The 21,080-nt window shown below is 40.1% G+C and overlaps 1 protein-coding gene across 5 annotated transcripts in view; it reads left to right on the top strand.

Moving 5' to 3' along the window:
• Positions 1–6,878: 6,878 nt before the first annotated feature.
• Positions 6,879–21,080, top strand: part of STYK1 (serine/threonine/tyrosine kinase 1) — a 57,907-nt gene continuing 43,705 nt past the window's right edge. For 2 of the 5 annotated variants that reach the window (XR_008538437.2, XM_054664071.2), the window contains exon 1: positions 7,475–7,708. Coding sequence is in view for 1 of the 5 variants with exons in the window: in XM_054664071.2 (XP_054520046.1) it covers positions 7,657–7,708 (52 nt within the window). In the remaining 4 variants the exon portion in view is untranslated. Of the gene's footprint in view, positions 7,259–7,474; positions 7,709–21,080 lie in introns of those variants that run through there. The other 3 variants (XM_016922971.4, XM_016922972.4, XM_054664072.2) reach the window with 3 other exon arrangements.

The raw sequence follows: 21,080 nt of genomic DNA, 5'->3' as shown, positions 1-21,080 counted from the left end.
TGAAATGCATCTACAAAAAGAGTCAAATAATTTGCTTCCAAAACGTGCAACTACACCTCTTACTTAACCCAAAAGGAAATATATCCCATGGATCATTGACTCATTCGCTCATCCATTTAATAAATATTTATTAAGGGGCTATCGTGTACCAGATACTGTTTTAGGTTTTGAAGATACTTCTGTGGACCAAACAAGACCCTGTCTTTACAAAGTTAAGGAAGAAAGATGATAAATAAAGAAGTAATTGTATAGTATGTTTGGGGATGATAAGCACTGAAGGGAAAATAATGGCAAGGATGACTATATGTGCCAAGATGGAGTGGGGTTGGGTGGTCAGGAAAGGCCTTACTGATAAGATTACATTTGATCAGTTACCTGAAGGAAGTGATGGTGGTGGGTAGTTGAGGAGAAATCCAGAGTGTTCTAGGAACAATAAATCACAAGTGCATTGCTCCGGGAATATGTTTAGAGTTTTTGAAAGATATTGAGAAGCCAAGGAGACACAGTGTCCTTGGGGAGACCTGGGGAAGGAAGTACTGGGGATCTTGCGTTATGTAGTAATAGCAACCTTATGCTACACAAAGTGTTCACATCCTGTGATAAAAGCATATTTCTGCTTGGCAATGTTGAATACAACATTCGCTCTGGGTTTTTTTTTTTTTTTTTTTCTGGACTCTATTCAGACCACGGCATTATTATGATGTAAATGAATCCTTGAAGAGATTTGGGCTTCCTGATCTCAATACATTTCTTAATTACCTCTTAGAGGCTTTAGCATATGGTTTTTTTTAAAGTTGATTTTACTAGCAATTTTTATGTATTTGGGTACAAATATGTATTTAATAAAGCATTTAATTTGGCAAATATTGACTTTGCAGCTGACTTTCTGTGTGACTACAGATGAAACACAATCACTGAATCTCAATAAAAATTACATGTTTTTTTACAATAGCTGTCCTCTCTGCCTCACTAAGGTTTTATAGAGCTCTAACAAAATGATAAATCTGAAAGTAGTTTGAGACTTCATTGTAAGACCATCACTTTTCTGATCTTCCCATGTTTGACAAACACACCCTGGCACTTTGCAAGGGTCTATAAATACTGACAAATTGGGGTCTCTGTCCTTAGGGAGAATATAGCCTATTAGAAGAAACAGACAAGGAAACTACAAATGAGAAACACTCTGGTACCGAGAAGAAAGAAGGATAGTCTGCATAGGAGAGGATTCAGAGTAAAGTTGAGGGACCATTTACTTCTCAGGTGAGCTGCATCCTAAAGAACTAGGAGGAATTATTAGGTAAGTTAGGAGGGGAAGGGCATTACAAGCATAGGGAACAGACTGTGCAAATGCTTGTCAGTTGAGAGGATTTAGTACTTGTTTCTTTGGTTTTTGTGGGAAAAAATGAATATGTAGTATGATTGGTGGATATTAGGAAGTATAGATAAGGTGAGGGTTAAGGGAGATTCACCATCAAGAAATTTTATTTTGTAATGATGTAAGAAATCTTCATTAAGAAATTTTATTTTGTAAAGATTTTAAATGGGTATAGGTATTGCATGGTAAGACATACTCATTGGAAAAAATATGCTGGCAATAAAACGAAAAATTAGAAGGTGATATTGAGGAGTGAAGGCCAGTTGGAAGAATCTTACAGAAATTCAGGCAGGAAAAGAAGAGGGGTGAATTCAGATAACAGAAGAGAGAAAAGAGACAAGATAAAGAGAGATTTAGAAGGTACGACTGTTATTGATATTTGATTATGTGAAATGGAGGCAAAAAGATTGAACAGCATCCATGTGGCATTTCCCAGCTTCCTGATTTGAGCAGCCCAGTGGATACAGTATTCTTGAAGCTTATAGTCCATTAGGGAGGGCAGTAGCTATTTGGAAAATCATATTTAAAGACTGCTTATTGAATAATTAGTACCAACCTTTAGATAATTATTTAGTGGTATTGTAAAAACTCTGTTCTTTTTACCTTTATCAATGAAGTAGGTAGAAATAATATAAAAAGGGTGCTTTTTTAAAAAAAATCAAGTATATAGTTGAAAATATCTCAGTAATATAGCTAGAAAGGGATAATGTCAGAATTTTGATTCAGAATTATTTTTAATGTTTTACCTGAAGGGGACTGAGATGAACAAGATAAAGTGTTTAAAAGATAGAGGTACAATCCACCATAGGTTGCATAAGTATAGATTAATAGAAACCTAATTTATTATTGGCAATATTAGGTAATAATAATATGGCAATTAACACTTATGTACTGCTTTTGATTTTCAGGAAGTATTTTTCAAGTATTTTTTTTTATTTGAACTTTCAACAACTCTGTGAGTTGGGACTTTTTTGTTTCATTTTACATGTAAACAAATTGGGGGTTAGAGAGGTTAAGTGTGAGAACAAACTTTCTGATAACCAGGCGTTATGAATGGAATAAGCTGCTTGTTGGCCGGTCCTCAGCACTGAAGAACTGTAGACAAAGCTGGATGTCTACCTGCTAGAGATGTTCCACAGTGTGCAATAGCTCTAGCAGGAGGGAGTTAGGGGGAGATGAGATTTTGCATTCAATGATTAGAGGATCATAGAATATGAACCCTGACAAGAACCTGAGGCTAATGTAGTCTAACCTTTTCATTTTACAAGTGAGAAAACTGAGGCCCAGAAAGGTCAACTTGCTCAAGCTGATGCAAGCTCTGGAATCTAGCTGTAGGTCAGTGATCGCTAACAGTCATGCTAAACTGAATGATTCTATGAGAATCCTGAGGAAAGAAGGAAAACGAGAAGAAAAAAATGAGTGACCCCAAATGGTTGACATAATATCCTTAATTATCACATTTTTTTAATCCATAGGGAGAACGAATGTTCTTGAGGAGAATAAAAGTAGTTGGCAAGTGGTATATGTTTTTTATGGTCAACAACATTTTTTAAAGTTTATTTTTTTTTATTTTATTTTACTTATTTATTGATCTTTTAGTATTTACAGGAAACAGAGACTACAAAGAGGTGTAAGACATGGACCTTACACTGCAAGCTCTTCCAAGCAATATGTGGTGGGCAGAATAATGGTCCCCAAAGGTGTCCACACCGTAATCCTCAGAACCTGTGATTATGAGGCAGGAGAATAGGGTCTGAAGGCAGGGAACCTAAGACCGATTGGCTCTGACTTCCTAGAACTGAATCAAAAGGAAAACCCCACCTCTCCACACCCAAGTAACAAAACTATCAGAGGTTACTTCCTTTGCAACTCCCCCCTCCACCCTTTTCTGCCGTTGCAGATGAAAAATGAAAGGACCTCCAATTGGTCTCCTCCTGCAACCAATCAGACTGGTTGCAGGCCAAGTCTTCATGTGTAAATTTGTAACTTCACTTCAGCCTCCAGTTGGTCATTTTGCACCACCAGTCAGACTGGTTGCTGGCCACTACTTCATTTACATAGGGTTTAAACCAAGTAACAAACAGGAAACCTCTAGAGAGTATTTGAACCCCAGAAAATTCTGTAACCAGGCTCTTGAGCCACTTGCTCGAACCTGCTCAGTCTGTGGAGTGTATTTTTATTTTAATAAATCTGTGATTTTCTTTCATTGCTTTGTTTGTGCCTTTTGTCCATCCAATTCTTTGTTCAAAACGCCAAGAACCTGGACACTCTCCACCGGTAACAATTACGCTACCTTTAATGGCAACAGTGATGTTGTAGACGTGAATGGAGCTTCACAGAAGTAGATTATCCTGTGGGCCCAATCTACTCATCATGTGAGTCCTTAAAGGTGGAGAAACTTTCCGATCTGTGGTCAGAGAGAGCAGGACACACAGCAATGACAGAAGGGTCACAGAAACACACACCTGATGTGAGAGGACTCAACCAGCCACTGTTGGCTCTGAAGACGGGGGGATCAAAAAGGCTATCAACCAAAGAATATGGGAGACCTTTATAAGCTGGGAAAGGCAAGAAAACAAATTCTTCCCAGGAACCTCTAGAAAAGAATACAGGCCTGCTAATACCTTGATTTTAATCCACATAGAATTTTGTTGACTTCTGACTTACAGAACTGTAAAATAAAACATTTATGTTGTTTAGGCCACTAAGTGTGTGGTAATGTGTTATGTTAGCAATGGAAAACTAATATATAAGGTAAAAAGAAACAACATGTACATGGAAGCTTACCAATGATCAATATTCTCTAGGGTATACCAACCAGGGTTAAACATGAGGTCATATGAATAGTAGTTTCCCATACTCTGTCGCCGCCTTTAGTTGGTTGCAGAACCTCTGTTTTTTCTTAAAAGATCTTTTCCCCAACTGTCCCTGAAGATCCTCAAGATAGTAGAGGACCTCATAAATTTTCACAATCCCAAACCCTAGCTGTTACGTAGAAGCCACTCTTTTCCTTGTCTTAGGTTTCCTCTGGTGATGTCTACCGTTCTCTAAATGCCTGGGAACTCCATTTACATGCCAGGCATTGCTGCAGCAGTGACTCTACTGCTGACTTTGTTTATAACTTTCATCAAAGTGACTCTGATCCTCTGTGCCAGTGCAAGCCTTTCAGGTAAGCCTCAGGCCCATGTGGAGCTACCTCCTACTGGTAGCCACTGCTTGCCCTTTTGTGAAAGTTGAACTGCATTTCCAGATAAAGTTGGAAGAATTCACCTGCCCCGCTTTTGTGTTATACTCCCTTGAAAACAGTTCCAAAGCAAAGCTACCTTGTGTACACAAGGTCTCATACGGTTTTGTTGTTGCTGTTGTATTTTTCTGTGAAATAACTCTACCAGTTGTACTTAAGAGTCCCCTCTCACTAGGACTCTGTTATTGCATAAGGGCTTGGCCAAAGGACATTGAGATGCAGACCCAGTGCTGAACCCCAAGCTATTCTTGTTAGTAGAAAATACCTTTGTGCTTTGATTTTCTTTTTTCTTATAATGAGTGACTTTCCAGGAATTCCTCCATGCCTTCCGTAAATAGATTCCACCCCACTAAACCAGTAGATTCCTTCCTCACAACTGCAGAATCATACAAGAGGGAATATACTAAGTAACACATGGATGGACGGCTTTAACAGTTTAGAGGAGCGCAGGATCTGGCAGTTAGGATTCATGTAGGCTAAACTGGAGAAGGAAGAGATCTCCAGTGTATATTTCAGTGTGACTTCCCACTACCGTTCAGTACTTAATCTGGACAGAGAGATAATGGGCATTCAACAAATTCCTATGGAATTAATAATGAGGCAGAAATAACGATCTGGTAGAAACACTGGGGCCAAAGCATTGTTGACAATGAGTTGGAGGCTTATAAATTTGAGATGGAGGTAATAATTGAAATTACAAGGGAATGAAAACTTGAAGAAAAAAGAGAAATAATGGATATTCTAACCATCTTATTAATGAGTATAATGTGTGGGACTAGCTATACATATATACCTCCTGGTGAATGTCTGCTGTGTAACTCAGACTATTTGGTACTTAGTTGTTTCTGTGTGTGGGCATTATCATTTCCAGTGTTTTCTCTAACTCAAAATGTTTGTAATGTATAATTTATGTGATTTGCTCAAAAAAATTGGAGAGAAAAATTTTGCCTCCCCTTTCTGGATTGTATTTTGGTTTCTTTTTTAACTTCTATTTCTATAATAGTAACTAGATTTTAGACAAAATTCTGTGCATCAGAATGAGTATCTAGCAATACATTGCAGAAATTTTAAAAATGAGTAAACCACTTTATCTGTCATGGAGGAGCATGCTTGGGGAGGTAGAGTAGAAAATTACATAATATGAAGTTCCAATCAGTTCATTTGGATTTGATGTATCACTTATGACATAAAGAATCTAAAGAACAACTAACTGATGAGATGTCTTCCTTTCTCCTTTTGAGGTAAAATTCACATAACATAAAATCAACCATTAGCCATTTAAAAATGAACAGTTCAGTGGCATTAAGTACAATTCATCCTGTTTTTAAAAAGCCCTGAAGGAAGTGAAAATGCCAATAGAGAAAGCTCTAGAGAACTGACATACCTCAGTCTCTAAATATGCCACATTACATTGACTCAAGTTCTTTTTGCTCTAATGACTGTCAGTTTGTGTTTGGTATGCGTTCAATGCTGAATAAATTGGTCACATATTCAAGTTACCTATGACTCTTATTTCTTTAATTGAGTTTGTATTAGGTGTTAATATCTAACAGAATTCCTTCAGCTATCTATTGTCTTAAGTATTTTCTATTATTTTAGTTTCCATGTGGACGGGTAACATAACTACCTTGTTCACTGTTTCCCCAGAGGAGAACCCAGGACATAATGGGATATGTGTGTGTGTGTGTGTGTGTGTGTGTGTGTGCGCGCGCGCGCGCGCACGCTCTAAATGAATGATCTATTACGTAATCTTGGGATTTTAATTCTCATTAATTCCTTATAGGTTCCCCCACGTCTCCGCAGTGGTCAGTACTTTTCTTTTTCTTTTTTTTTTTCTTTTCTTTTTTTTTGAGATGGAGTCTTGCTCTGTCGCCCAGGCTGCAATGCAGTGGCACAATCTCGGCTCTATGCGATCTCTGCCTCCTGGGTTCAAGAGATTCTCCTGCTTCAGCCTCCTGAGTAGCTGGGATTATAGGCGCCCGCCATCACGCCTGACTAATTTTTGTATTTTTAGTAGAGACGGGGTTTCGCCACGTTGGCCAGGCTGGTCTCGAACTGCTGACCTCAGGTGATCCACCCGCCTTGGCCTCTCAAAGTTCTGGGATTACAGGCGTAAGCCACCACTCCCGTCCCTTCAGTATTATCTTGTAACATCCCGGCAAAGCCTTCAGGTGGAGAATGTTCCTGGCGCGGAATAATCCACCCGAATGTGAATCCTGACCATTTTTAGGCGCCAATGGAGGCCGCTGCTACGGGGCCGGCCGTGAGGTGGCGCTGTTGCCCTGTATCGTGACTCCGTTTTCACCTGGACTGGAGTCACCGTGATACCTGACATCTAGCAATCACTAGAGTAGGAAATGAGTATAGATCAGCAACAAGTCCAGCCTTTACAGTTGCAGCAGAGGTTTCCTGTGGCTCGAGTGTGGCGAGTCCCGGAAACCTCGGAGCCCGCAGACTTCCCTTCGCGGGAGCCCGCCCGAACTCCATCCTTTGCCGGCAGCCACGCCCCGCAGTGGGAAGGAGGGACTGAAAAGCATTTCCTTGAGGCTGGCACACCTTGCCCTACCCAACCCGGTCATTATTTCCCCTCCGACTGGGCCGGTGCCATCGGAAACCGGAGTGACCAGAGGAGGGACACGGTAGTGAACGGGGTATGGGGGGCGGGCGCGGCGGGGAGGGTAAAGAAGGTGGGAAGGGAATGGCAGCGAGGCAGCTGGGGGAGGACTTTGCAGTTGGGGAGGGAGAAAAAGGGAAGAGGCTGGGAGCGGAACGGGTGTTTATGTGAACAAACAGAAATCACCAAGTGAATTAACCTGTGTTTCTTCGGAACAAGCATCTTGTGGGGTTTGGCTTCTGTGTTTCTATATGATAAGGGACTAAACCTGCCTCAGCAGATTTGGTGCAGGGAGAAGCATGAGAAAACCCAGGAATGGGGGACCTCTGTTTATTCCTGGAGAGGGGGCCATCAGGAGAGGGGGACGGGAAAGAATGAGGTTACAGGAATTACTTGTCAGAGGACTGCATAGCCTTTCAGACCATGGAATCATTGCTTTCAGCTTCGGCTTCCTCATCTGCAAAGCATAAATACGGTAATTATTTTCCAGGGTTGTGGCGATATTTAAATAAGATATCAATAACCATGCTTTAAAAGTGTACAGCGTGATGTGCTATCCCTTGTTGACTGAATCTGTTTTCTTTCTTTCTTTTTATTTGGGGTGGGGAGTAGGGGAGGGAGTCTCGCTCTGTCGCCCAGGCTGGAGTGCAATGGCGCCATCTCGGCTCACTGCAACCTCCGCCTCCCAGGTTCAAGCGATTCTCCTGCCTCAGCCTCCCAGGTAGCTGGGATTACAGGCTCCCACCACCACGGCCGGCTATTTATTTTTTTGTATTTTTAGTAGAGACGGGGTTTCACCATTTTAGCCTCTGTTTTCTTTTCAATGTCTTTTTTCCTCTTTCATTTTTCTCTATCAACCCTTCATCCCCCCTTTCTTTCTTTCATTTATGCGATTGTTGCTTCCTTCTGTAATGGGTCCTCTCCACATTGGAGTTTCTTATACCTATGAGACCACACTTCCTTCCCACTGGGTGGGAAGTAGTTGTGGCAATAAAGGAGTCGAGTTACTGTAATGTGCAGCACAGCTCAACTGAAATACACCTGGAAACAGAACTCTGTGCTGTCTACCTGGTTTTTCCCCCTCAATGCACCGGAATCTCCACTGACAGCTAGCTAGGGGACAGCTAGGTCTTTCAATGAGACATCATGAAGTATTTGCTTCAATGAAAATCATATACTTTTTCGTTCAGTGCCTCCATTACTGTGTGAGTTTGCTAGGGCTGCTGTAACAAGCTACCACAAACTGCATGGCTTTTGGCACCAGGCACCAGGGACTGATTTTGTGGAAGACAATTTTATTCACAGATGCGGATGAGGTTGGTGGGAGATGGTTTCAGAATGAAACTGTTACACCTTACGTCATCAGGCATTAGAGTCTCATAAGGAGTTCGCAACCTATATCCCTCACATGAGCAGTTCACAATAGGGTTCACGCTCCTATGACAATCTAATGCTTGTGGGCACGGTGGCTCACACCTGTAATCACACCACTTTAGGAGGAGTTGGTGGGTGGATCGCCCTGAGTTCAGGAGTTTGAGACCAGCCTGGGCAACTTGGCGAAACCCATCTCTACCAAAAATACAAGAGGAAAGAGAAAGAAAATCTAATGTCGTGGCTTATCTGACAGGAGGAGGAGCTCAGGAGGCAATGACAGCGATGGGGAGTGGCTGTAAATACAGATGAAGCTTTGCAGGCTCACCTGCCTCTGATTTCCTGCTGTGCACCCCGTACCAGTCGGCTCCCCGGGTGTTGGTGACGTTCTGGCTTAAACAACAAAATGATTGTCTCACAGTTCAGTAGGCTGGCTATCCAAAACTAAGGTGTTATGAAGCCTGCATCTATTCCAGGCCTCTTTCTTTGGCTTGTAGATGGCTGTCTTGATGTTTATATGGTGTTCTCCCTGTATATATGTCTCTGAATTTCCCCTTTTTATAAGGACACTAGTCTTATTGGATTAGGGTCCATCCTAATTACCTCATTTTAATTGATTATCTCTGCACTATCATCTCCCAATAAAGTTACATTATGAGTTACTGGGGGTTAGAATGTCGGCATATTAATTTTGAGAGGGTGTACAGTTCAACCCTTTAACAACTAATGTCTTTAATTATGCACAAGTTAGTTCAGCATTGCATGTATTTCAGTTTTCTCTGGCAGAAACTACTTCCCACCTTTCCCAAACCCTCACGACCAGTCCCAACCAACACGTGCTCCGAAGATCTGCCAGGAGTTATGTGATTCTGCAGCTCTGTTTTCTTTTAACCTGAGTGTGTACATTTCCTGTTGCCACTGTAACAAATTACCACAATGGTGGTGGCTTTAAACAACATAAAGTTTTATCTTACAGTTCTTGGGGTCAGAAATAAAAATGGATGGGCAGGTTTCCAAATGGATGGTTCTTTTTGGAGGCTCTAAGGGAGAATCAATTTCCTTGCCTCCTTCAGTCTCTAGAGGCTGCTACAGTCCTTGGCTCATGAACCCTTCCTCCATCTTCAAAGCCAGGAATGGCCAGTCAAGTGTTTCTCATGTCTTCTCATGCTGACGCTCACTTTTGCCTTTCTCACACTTAAGGATTCTTGTAATTGCACTGGACTCACTGAGTATTCCAGGGTAATCTTTCTATTTTAAGGTCAGTTGATTCATTCCATCTGTAACCTTAATTCCCCTTCGCTATTTCAACGCTATTAAAAATCAACATGGCCAGGCGTGGTGGCTCACACCTGCTAATCCCAGCACTTTGGGAGGCTGAGGTGGGCGGATCACGAGGTCAGGAGATCGAGACCATCCTGGCTAACAAAGTGAAACCCCATCTCTACTAAAAATACAAAAAATTAGCTGGGCGTGGTGGCGGGCGCCTGTAGTCCCAGCTACTCAGAGGCTGAGGCAGGAGAATGGCGTGAATCCAGGAGGCAGAGCTTGCAGTGAGCTGAGATTGCGCCACTGCACTCCAGCCTGGGCGACAGAGCCAGACTCTGTCTCAAAAAAAAACAATATATTCATAGGTTCTGGAGATTAGTACATGGACATCTTTGGGAAGCCATTATTCTGCCTACCGTACCTGAGCTTTCCCAACTGGGTATTCTTTATTTTTATTATATGTATATTTAAAATTTATGTTTAATTTAAAAAAATTAAAAATTATATATATATTTATCATATACATGTTGTTTTGAAATATGTATATATTGTGGAATGGTTAAATTAAGCTAATTAATATAGTATTATTTCACATATTTTTGTGATGAGAACACTTAACATCTACTGTCTTGGCAATTTTCAAGAATACAATACATAGTTATTAACTATAGCCACCATGTTGTACAATAGAACTCTTGACCTTATTCCTCCTAACAAGGTGGAATAAGGTCATACCCTTTCATATCCTTTGACATCTTTCTAACCCCTCGAATTCCCCCAACCTCTGGTAACCATCTTTCTATTCTCTACTTTCATGAGTTCAACTTTTTTAGACTCTACATATATGTGAGTTCCTATGATATTTTTCTTTTCGTGCCTAGCTTATTTCACTTAACATAATATCTCTGGGTTCATTCATGTTGTCAATTTCCATTTTTCAAAAGGCTGAATAATAGTTCATTGTGTTTATACTGTATGTATTTATACTTTATTCATTTATCCGTTGATGGACATTTACATTGATTCCATCTCTTGGGTATTGTGAACGATGCTGCAATAAACATGGCGTGCAGACAGCAGTATGTCTGAAATCAGACGCACTGATTTCATTTTCTTGCTATCTATACACAGAAGGCAAAACATTGAGCCTTCAGAATAAAAGTAAGATAATATATTCAATAAAGAACATGATATACAAAAGTCAGATCACTATTGGATGTATACCCAATAGTGGGATTGCTGGATCATATAGTAGTTTACTTTTAATTTTTTGAGGAACTTTCATACTGTTTCCCTAATGGTTGTACTAATTTACATTCCCACCAACAGTGTGCAAGCATCCCCCTTTCTCTATATCCTCTCCAACACTTATTTTTCATCTTTTCGATAATAGCTATTCTAACAGGTATGAGGTAATAGCTCATTTTGGTTTTAACTTGCATTTTCCCTGATGATCAGTGACGTTGAATATTTTTTCACATATGTGTTGGTCATTTGTGTGTCTTCTTTTGAGAAATGTCTATTCAGGTCCTTTGTTCATTTTTAATACAGTTATTTGTTTTCCCCCTATTGTTTTAGTTCCCTATGTATTTTGGATATTAATCACTTACCGGATATTAATCACTTCTCAGATATTTCTACCATTCCATGGGTCATCTCTTCACTCTGTTGATTTTTTCCTTGGTTGTGCAGAAATTTTTTAGTTTGATGTAACCCCATTTGTCTATTTTTGCTTTTGTTGCCTGTGCTTTTGGGTTTATGTCGAAAAAAACATTGCCTAGCCTAATATGATGGACCTTTTCTCTATGTTCTCTTCTAGTACTTTCACAGTGTCAGATCTTACATTTAAGTCTTTAATCCATTTTGAGTTGATTTTTGTACATGGTGTTCTTTATTGAGTATATTATCTTATTTTTATTCTGAAGGCTCAATGTTTTGCCTGCTGTGTATAGAAAGCAAAGAACTTTAAATCTTTTTTCTGAAGAAAAACAACCTGCTTAATGATGGAACAAAAAATGTGTCCCTATTGAACAGAAACCTGGGTACCATGTACTTGCTATATACACTGTTAAAAAGTACTCCCCATTCCCCCTTGTACTTTTAGTATTATAGCTTAATCCTTTATGCCCCATTAGTTTCTATAGGTTATTTTTCTATAAAAATTTCTTGCAGATCCAATGCTATTTTCATAGATGAATTAGCTACTTATTTATTCAACAATCATATGAATTCTGATATATGCCAGACACTGCTCTTGGTGCTAGGGATACAGCAATGAACCAAATAGCTGGTCCCTAAACTTTTATTCTCATGAAGGTTTCATGCTTTTTCTTCTTCCTTTGCCACTTCATTTTTGTCCTCCCCACCAGCCCAGGCTCAGCCAGTCTCTAGTTCTCCAACATGCTTTCTGAATTTAGATGTGGCTACTGTTCTGTGCCTACTTCTGGGCTGGGTTAATGAGGGACCTAAAGAAGCTGACTGTGCTCTCCAGGAAATTACAGTCTTGTTGGGAAGAAACAGATAATAATAGGCAAACTGGTTAAGTACTGAATAAGTAGGTTGGGTATTAGATATCATGTCTTGGCATAGTTTCTAACTGGAGAAAGTGAAAGTAGAAGGGAATGAATGTGCACAAAGGTAAAGAAGCTAATTACGGCTGGGTGCAGTGGCTCACACCTGTAATCCCAACACTTTGGGAGGCTGAGGCGGGCGGATCACCTGAGGTCAGGAGTTCGAGAGCAGCTTTGCCAACATGGTGAAACCCCATCTCTAGTAAATATACAAAAAAAAAAAAAAAAAAAAAAGCCAGGTGTGGTGGCAGGTGCCTATAATCCCAGCTACTCGGGAGGCTGAGGCAGGAGATTAGCTTGAACCTGGGAGGCGGAGGTTGCAGTGAGCCAAGATCGTACCACTGCACTCCAGCCTAGGCAACAAGAGTGAAACTCTGTCTAAGAAAAAAAAGAAGACGTAGAGGAAAAAACAGCAGCAGCAGCAGCAAATTACACAGACAGACAGTGTAGAGTGGACAGAGTCCTCTCTCAGTCCGGGGGACCTGAAATCCGTTTTAAGCTCTGGTTCTCTCTTTGTGAGCAAACAACAAGGCACCTACCTCAGGGGTCCTTAGTTGTTTTATTATTATTTTTATTCCTTTTGAAAAATGAAGGGTAGAGGTTGACTGGGAAATTGCTGGAGATTCTTCCAGGTTAAAAAAAAAAGTATTTTATTGTTGAACTTCTCAGAATTTCTTTGAGATTTCTAACTAGAATAATAATAAGATAGTTTAGAGTTTAGAAGAGACAGTCACCTCTGGATACAGAAAGGATAATGGGGATGGAGTAAGGGGTTTCTATCCATCCGTTGGCTTAAAGCCTCCTTTCCTGCAGTTGTTCTCACCTCCTCAGCCCAGGTGTCCTTCTTCACTAGCTTTTCCTCCCTATACCTTCTGCTGAATTGGGCAGTTAGAGTTCAGCCCTATCATATTGTGAATACTACCTCCTAAGGGTGAGTCTTCAGGAAACACAAACATTTCCTGATGCCCACTCTTTCCTTAGCCCCCAGCAGTCTAAGTCGTATCCAAGCTTCTGAGCATTATGTGCTTCCCTGAAAGCCATCTCAATCGGTTTTCTCATATTTCTCATTCATAATAACCCTTCTTGGCATAGTGACAACAAGGAATATCAACAGTTAATTTGTTTTGTTTTGTTTTTTGAGATGGAGTCTTACTCTGTTGCTCAGGCTGGAGTGCAGTGGGATGATCACAGCTTGCTGCAGCCTTGACCTCTCAGGCTCAAGTGATCCTCCCATCTCAACCTCCCCAGTAGCTGGGACTACAGGCGTGCACCACCACGTTCAGCTAATTTTTGTATTTTTTTTTTTTTAAAGAGACAGGGTCTTGCTGAAGACCCTGGCTAACCAGGCTGGCCTGGAACTCCTGGCCTCAAGTGATCCTCATGCCTTCATCTTCCAAAGTGCTGGGATTACAGAAGTCAGCCACGGAGGTCAGCTGACAGCTAATTCTTAACAATTGCCATGGTCAGAGCAAATCGAAGGTAGTGTTTTAACTTTTATGACCCCAAATTTATATTTTTATGCTTTAAATTACTGGCTAAAATAAAAAATGAAAAGGAAACCTGTTTTAGTTTTTTCCTCTGTAGCTGTTAACCTTTATAACCTCAATAACTAGCTCCGTCTTTATACATTTAAGGGTATTTTTAAAAATTGTTAGATAACAATATATAGGAATATGGTATTTTTAGAATATTGATCTAAATTAAAATTATGTATATAATTCTAGGCTAAGTTAGAATTCTAGTAAGACACAGTAGTAGATGCCAAAGGTTTAAGGGAAAAAACATGTTTCAAACTATGCATTGTGGTTATAGAAAAATCTCAGTAATACACATGTGTACTAGTCCTTTCTCACACTGCTATAAAGAACTGCCCAAGACTGGGTAATTTATAAAGAAAAGAGGTTTAATTGACTTATAGTTCCTCTGCCTAGGGAGGCCTCAAGAAACTTATAACCATGGCAGAAGAGGAAGCAGGCACGTCTTACATGGTGGAGGTGAGAGAAAGCGTGTGAAGGCAGCAAAGGGGGAAGAGCCCCTTATAAAACCATCAGATCTCGTGAGAACTTATTCTTATCACGAGAACAGCATGGTGGAAACCGCCTCCATGATCCAATCACCGCCCACCCGGTCCCTCCCTCGACATGGCGGGATTACGGGGATTACAATTTGAGATGAGATCTGGGTGGGAACACAGAGCCAAATCATATCAACATGTAATATCCACATATGAAGTCAGGTGCCTTTCTGGAAAAAGCCTTGAAATGATTGGTTTTAGTTGTACACTCAGACATTGAATGATTTAACCAGATGTACTGTGTTGTGGGAGATGAGTGCAGGGTTTGTGTTGGACAACTTTAGGAGACAGGATTATGTTATATTCATATTATGCTACCAAATAAGTGGTGAAAAATATTTGCCAAAGGTGCTAATTTGGTGTTTAGAGAAGTTGATCTCAAGTACTTATTTTTTCTGACAATAGTCAGCTATCAGGACCAATTGTATGTCAAGTCACCCCTAGTTTGTGTCAGTGAAAAAAGGCTTAAAATCAACTTCTCCAAAGTCTCTGTTAAGTCAGATCAGGCTGGCTTCACTTAAACAGGAAAAGCTCCTGGTTGACCCTCACCTACATGCTCTTTGACACCTCTTCAGCCTGGGCCTAAATTTATACCACTTCTGGCCAGTTAGAAGCTATAACAGCAAGAAAGGACTTGTTTAGTGGTAGAATTAACAGGTTTGGCTTAAGGAAGGAGGAGAGAGGCAAACGGAATGCTGAAAATTGATCCTGACTTCCCTGTGGTCAGATTTATTCTATAAGACTTATTCGCAGATTCCACAAATCCAGCCCATCTGATGTGAAACCACGTGGCTTCCCTGACTCCTACTTCTGTGGTCTTTCCTCACAGGGCTCAAGGCCTGACTCCTTTAACTTACCTTGGGGCTGGTATCTTAGTATAAGTCAGAGTGAGTTCTGGCTGAGGAAGAAAAAAGAAGCAGAGTATTAATTAGAATATTCTTAAAGCTCCATCAATGAAAACACAGCTGGGATATAAATATTGTAGCCTTCATGTATCTGGTAGAGATTGGCAGAGGCTAGTCTGGACACATGTGCATCCCAAAGTCCCAGAAGAAACTGTGACAGTGTATGCACATTGTGAATTGCAAGGGCCAGGATCTTCTTCCTCGTTCTCATCCCTACAAAACTCAACTGAAAAAAATAGATGGACTATCCAGTCAGCCTTATGAAGGGTGGGAAAGTGTAGTGGGAAGAGCATCAGATGGAGATTGAACACACAATGCTTAGCTGCTAATTAACTGCTGGGAGGTGTCTGAACTCTGTGCCTTAGTTCCCCCACCAGTAAATTTGGAAGTTAGGTTTTTGTTGTTGCTTTCAAAGCACCCTTGTACACACAGGGCATTCTACGGCATTTGTGAAGCATGCGCTGCATTTCATAGTGTATTTGTCAAAGAGATCAAGAAATAGACAGCAGGGTTGCTGTTCTTATGTTTTTTGTTTCTGTAACAGGGAGGTGTGATCATAGTGGTACAGAAGGCATGGGATGGTTACCTCATTTACAGCGTGTGAACGGCATGGCTTTCTGACACTGAGAGTTGAACCTGCTGTGTTTGCATTCTTTCTTGAAGCCCAAGCAGCTCCCATAACCCTAAGTGACCTTGATTTCACTCTCTGTCTCTTTTCCTCACCCATGTTTCATACTTAGGGACAGTCTAATTAATGGATTCATGATTGGAAGGTCCCACATCTGATTAGATCTCTGATTCATTTTCTGACTTATGCATGTCACCTTTTCACTTAAACTTGGTTTCCACATGCAATATGAAGTTGGTAAAATAGCCATGAATTATTATGAAATGATTTCCTATTACAAAAATGGGGATAATTTTGAAAAATATTCCAGTTTTGCAGCATTAGAAAAAAAGGAGTGTAGGTAAACCTAATGTGATTTATAACTACAATTATAATCTCCCCTCCCACACCAAAATCATTTTTCTAAGTCTGCTTTTTTGGGGGCTAACATTAAAACAAATTATTCTTAATTTGCTGAGTTAACATTTACTAGGAAATAGAGACAGGCTCACTTGAACTAAGGTCATAAAAGTATGACCTTAGGATATCTACAAACAGACGGCCAATAAAGATTTGGCAGTATCAGCAAGACATAACTAGTGACAGGTTGTGGGTTTATAAATATTCAGATAGTGTGTGAGATCGATTGCTCACAAAAAGAAGTTCATTGATCCTTGGCATAGAACTCTCTGTTCTGTGCTAGATGTACTAGCATCTTTACACCTGAGTTTAGGGTTTAGAGGTGATATTGGGGGCTGCATCTTTGTGGGCTTTTACTAGAATCTCAGTCAGACATATTTTGGGTGCCTAGGGAGCAGTGGTCTCTGTAGGAGGATGGATAAATAGAAGTATTTATATTAATAGGAAGTTAGGGATGTGGATTCTTTGGACACACTCTCTTGTCCCTGCAATTCATGACAACCTGAGAAATTTAGATCATCCCTTGCGGTCTATCAGGGGAAAATGAGCTGGGTTCTGACGCCAAGACAACTACAGAACATAGTGCCCTATATTCTGTCTACTTATCCAGGTATGAGAAGGATCAACAGTGGCCTTATATTACACCATGCTGCTTCACATAGAATGCATTTCTGGCTAGTCTCTGGGACTGGGAGGCATTTGTTGCCCGACCTGTTCTAGGACAGATTCTTTCGGAGACAGAACATTCTGTGGTCTCACCAAATCACACACAAATTCTGGTTTAACCTTTAAAGGCCATGGAACTATAAAGTTTATTATCAACAAATGTTACTTGTACACCAAAAACTACAAAACATCCCAAGTATCCTTGAAAGAAGCTAAAGAAGACCTAAATGAATGGAAAGACATATTGTTTTCTTAAATGGGATGACTTAATATTGTTAAGTTAGTGGTAAGCCCCAAATTGATCTACATACTCAACATAATCCCTATCAAAATTCCAGCCTTTTTTTTTTTTTTTTCCGAAATGGTCAAAGTGATTCTAAAATTTATGAGAACACAAGGGAGTCAGAAGAGCCAAAACAGTCTTGAAAAAGAACAAAGTTGGAGGAATCACACTTAATGATTTTTTTTTTTTTTTTTTTTTTTTTTTTTTTTTGAGACGGAGTCTCATTCTGTCGCCCAGGCTGGAGTGCAGTGGCGCCATCTCGGCTCACTGCAAGCTCCGCCTCCCAGGTTCACGCCATTCTCCTGCCTCAGCCTCCCGAGTAGCTGGGACTACAGGCGCCTGTCACCGCGCCTGGCTAATTTTTTGTATTTTTAGTAGAGACAGGTTTCACTGTGGTCTCGATCTCCCGACCTCATGATCCTCCTGCCTCGGCCTCCTAAAGTGCTGGGATTACAGGCGTGAGCCACCACGCCTGTAAGTTTTAATGATTTTAAAACTTACTACAAATCTACAGTAGTCAAGATTGTGTGGGCTGCGTGCTGTGGCACGTGCCTATAATCCCAGCTACTTGGGAGGCTGAGGCAGGGGGATCCCTTGAGTCCAGAGCTTGAGGCTGCAATGAGCTCTGATCACACCATTGCACTCCAGCCTGGGTCACAAAGTGAGACATTATCTCTAATAATAATAAGGCTGAAAAGACTATCTTTAATCATAATAAAGAGCAGAAAAAGATTGTCTTTAACAAATTATGCTGGGACAATTGGATATTCACATGCAAAAGAATGAAGTTGGACATTTACCTCTAATTCAAAATGAACCAAAGGCCTGAATATAAGAACTAAAACTATGAAATTCTTAGGAAAAACGTAAGTGTAAATCTTTGTGATATTGGTTAGGCAATCGTTTCTTAGACACACATCAAAAGCACTAGCAATCAAACACAAAACTGTCAAAATTAGAAACTATTATGCTTCAAAGGACATTATCAAAAGTGAAAAGACAGCATACAGAATGGAAGAAAATATTGCATATGATATATCTAATAAGGGTTTAGTTTCTGGACTATATACTGGGTACTTACACAGTAAAAAGACAAATTGCCCAATCAAAAAAAAATGGTAAAGGATTTGAATGTACATTTCTTCAAAGAAGATATACAAATGGCCAATGAGCACATGAAAAGATGTTCAGCATTATTTATCATCAGGGAAATGCAAATCAAAACCACAGTGAGATATCATTTCACACCAACTAGTTGGGCTACAGTAAAAAAGACGAAAAGCAAGAAGTGTTTGTCAAGGATGTGGAGACACTGGATTCCTTATAAATTACTGGTGGGAGTATAAAGTGATGCACTCACTTTAAAACACAGTTGTCAGTTCCTCAAAATTTAAACATAGAGTTACCATATCAGCAATTTCACTCCTACATATATACCAAGGAAAAAGTAAACATGTCCACACAGAAACTTGTATGTGAATGTCCACAGCAGCATTTTTTATAAATGTGAAAAAGTGAAAACTATCCAAATGCCCACCCACTGATAAATGGCTAAAACAGAATCTCTGTATATATCCATACAATGCAATATTATTTAGCCTCAAAAAGGAACGAAGTTCTCATTCATGCTACAACATGGATAATCCTTGAAAACATTTGCAAGTAAAAGAAGCCAGCCAGATACAAAAGTCCACATACTGTATGAGTCAATTTATATGAAATGTCCTGAATAGGCGAATCCATAAAGACAGAAAATAATTCATGATTGCCAGGGGCTGGGGAAGGGAGCAGAGTAGGGAATGACTGCTATTGGGTAGGGGTTTCTTTCTGGGGTAATGGAAATATTCTAAAATAAGATAGTGGTGATGGTTGCATACTTTTGTGACTATAATAAAACCACTAAATTGCACACTTTAAAAAGGTAAATTTTATGGTATATGAATTATATCTCAATTTAAAAAACACAAGTAATATTAAAGGTAATTCTAATTTTGCAAAAAAATACTAGTTTTTGAGAATTTACTGGACAAACAGTATAAGGCAGATTTTTAAGCCAAATGATCTGGGTTGGAACCCATCTTCACTGCTTACTAGCTGTGTGATCTGGAGCAACTTACTTAACCACTCTCTGTGCCCCAGTTTCTTCATCTGGTAGAATTAAATGACTAAATATTTGTGAAGTGCTTGGAAGAGTGCCTAACACATGACTACCACTATATAAATGTTTGCTGTTATAACCGGTGCCATAAACTGTACTAGATAATAGTGGGAATCAAAACCAGTATCAAGGAAGTTTGTGTTAAAGACAAATATCAGTTAAGGAAGAGCAGAGCAGGGTGGATTCCAAAGCAGATTGCTTTACTTGGTTTATTGGCTGGACTGTGCTCCATGCCGACATGTGAAGAGTCTGGGTTTTGTGCAAGAGGAGGAAGAGATGATACGGATCGAGAATATAACATCTAAATTTTGCCATCTTACTTGGGTCCTGGGAAAAGGTCCAAAAATATGTTAGAGGGGACATATGGAGGAGTAGCAAGGAATGGTTAACAGCACTTAATATATATTTGTTGTTTAATGTAAATAAAAATTAGGCAAAAACTTTTCAGGATTTTCCTCTGGAATTTTGGTCGTAAACTCATGATGTTTCTCCTCCTGTTCTGATTTGAAGATTACTTTTTTCTTGAGACGTTTTTATTATTTCATTTCAAAAAGTAAAGGTCAGACTGTTACCAGAAAGGGGTCCCAATTCAGACCCCCAGCAGAGGGTTCTTGGACTTCACTCAAGAAAGAATTCAGGGCTAGTCCATAGAGTAGAGTGAAAGTAAGCTTACTAAGAAAGGAATAAAGGAATGCTCTCCATAGGCAGAGCAGCGGTGTGGGCTACTTGACTGAGTATATTTATAGTTATTTATTGATTATATGCTAAACAAGCAGTGGACTGTTCATGAGTTTTCGGGGAAAGGGATGGGCAAATCCCAGAACGGAGGGTTTCTCCTCTTTTTAGACCATATAGGGTAACTTCCTGATGTTGCCATGGCATTTGTAAACTGTCATGACACTGGTGGCAGTGTCTCTTAGCATGCTAATACATTATAATTAGTGTATAATGAGCAATGAGGACGACCAGAGGTCACTTTTGTGGCCATCTTGGTTTAGGTGGGTTTTGGCTTGCTTCTTTGCCACATTCTGTTTTATCAGAAATGTCACTGTGACCTGTATCTTGGGCTGACCTCCCATCTCACTCTGTAACTAAGAATGCCTAACCTCCTGGGAATGCAGCCCCGTAGGTCTCAGCCTCATTTTACCGAGTTGCTATTCAAGATGGAGCTGCTTTGGTTCAAATGCCTCTAACATATTTCCCTCCTCCCCTTTACAAGGGGACCCTTAATCCTAAGGGTTGTAGAGGGATGACGATCCATCTTCTGTAACTTCTTCTAGCTGAATAGTGGCAATGATATTGATACCTAACTATTAGTGTCTTTTGTATTCAGGGTAGAGAGAAGCTTGGTCAGAAAGTATCAGTATGGAGAGGGCCATTCATAACTCTTGATTTCCCACAAAAGGTAATATCTGGAAGATTAATAAGTGTTCAATTTAAGAAAACATTCTGTAAGCTTATACTGCATTCCTACACAAAGGGTACAAAGCAATATATTCTGCAAGAGTAGAGCAAAATAAGCAAAAC

This window comes from Pan troglodytes, chromosome 10, assembly GCF_028858775.2.
Source record: "Pan troglodytes isolate AG18354 chromosome 10, NHGRI_mPanTro3-v2.0_pri, whole genome shotgun sequence".
Taxonomy (NCBI): Eukaryota; Metazoa; Chordata; class Mammalia; order Primates; family Hominidae; genus Pan; species Pan troglodytes.
This window is presented reverse-complemented; position numbering and strand designations above follow the sequence as displayed.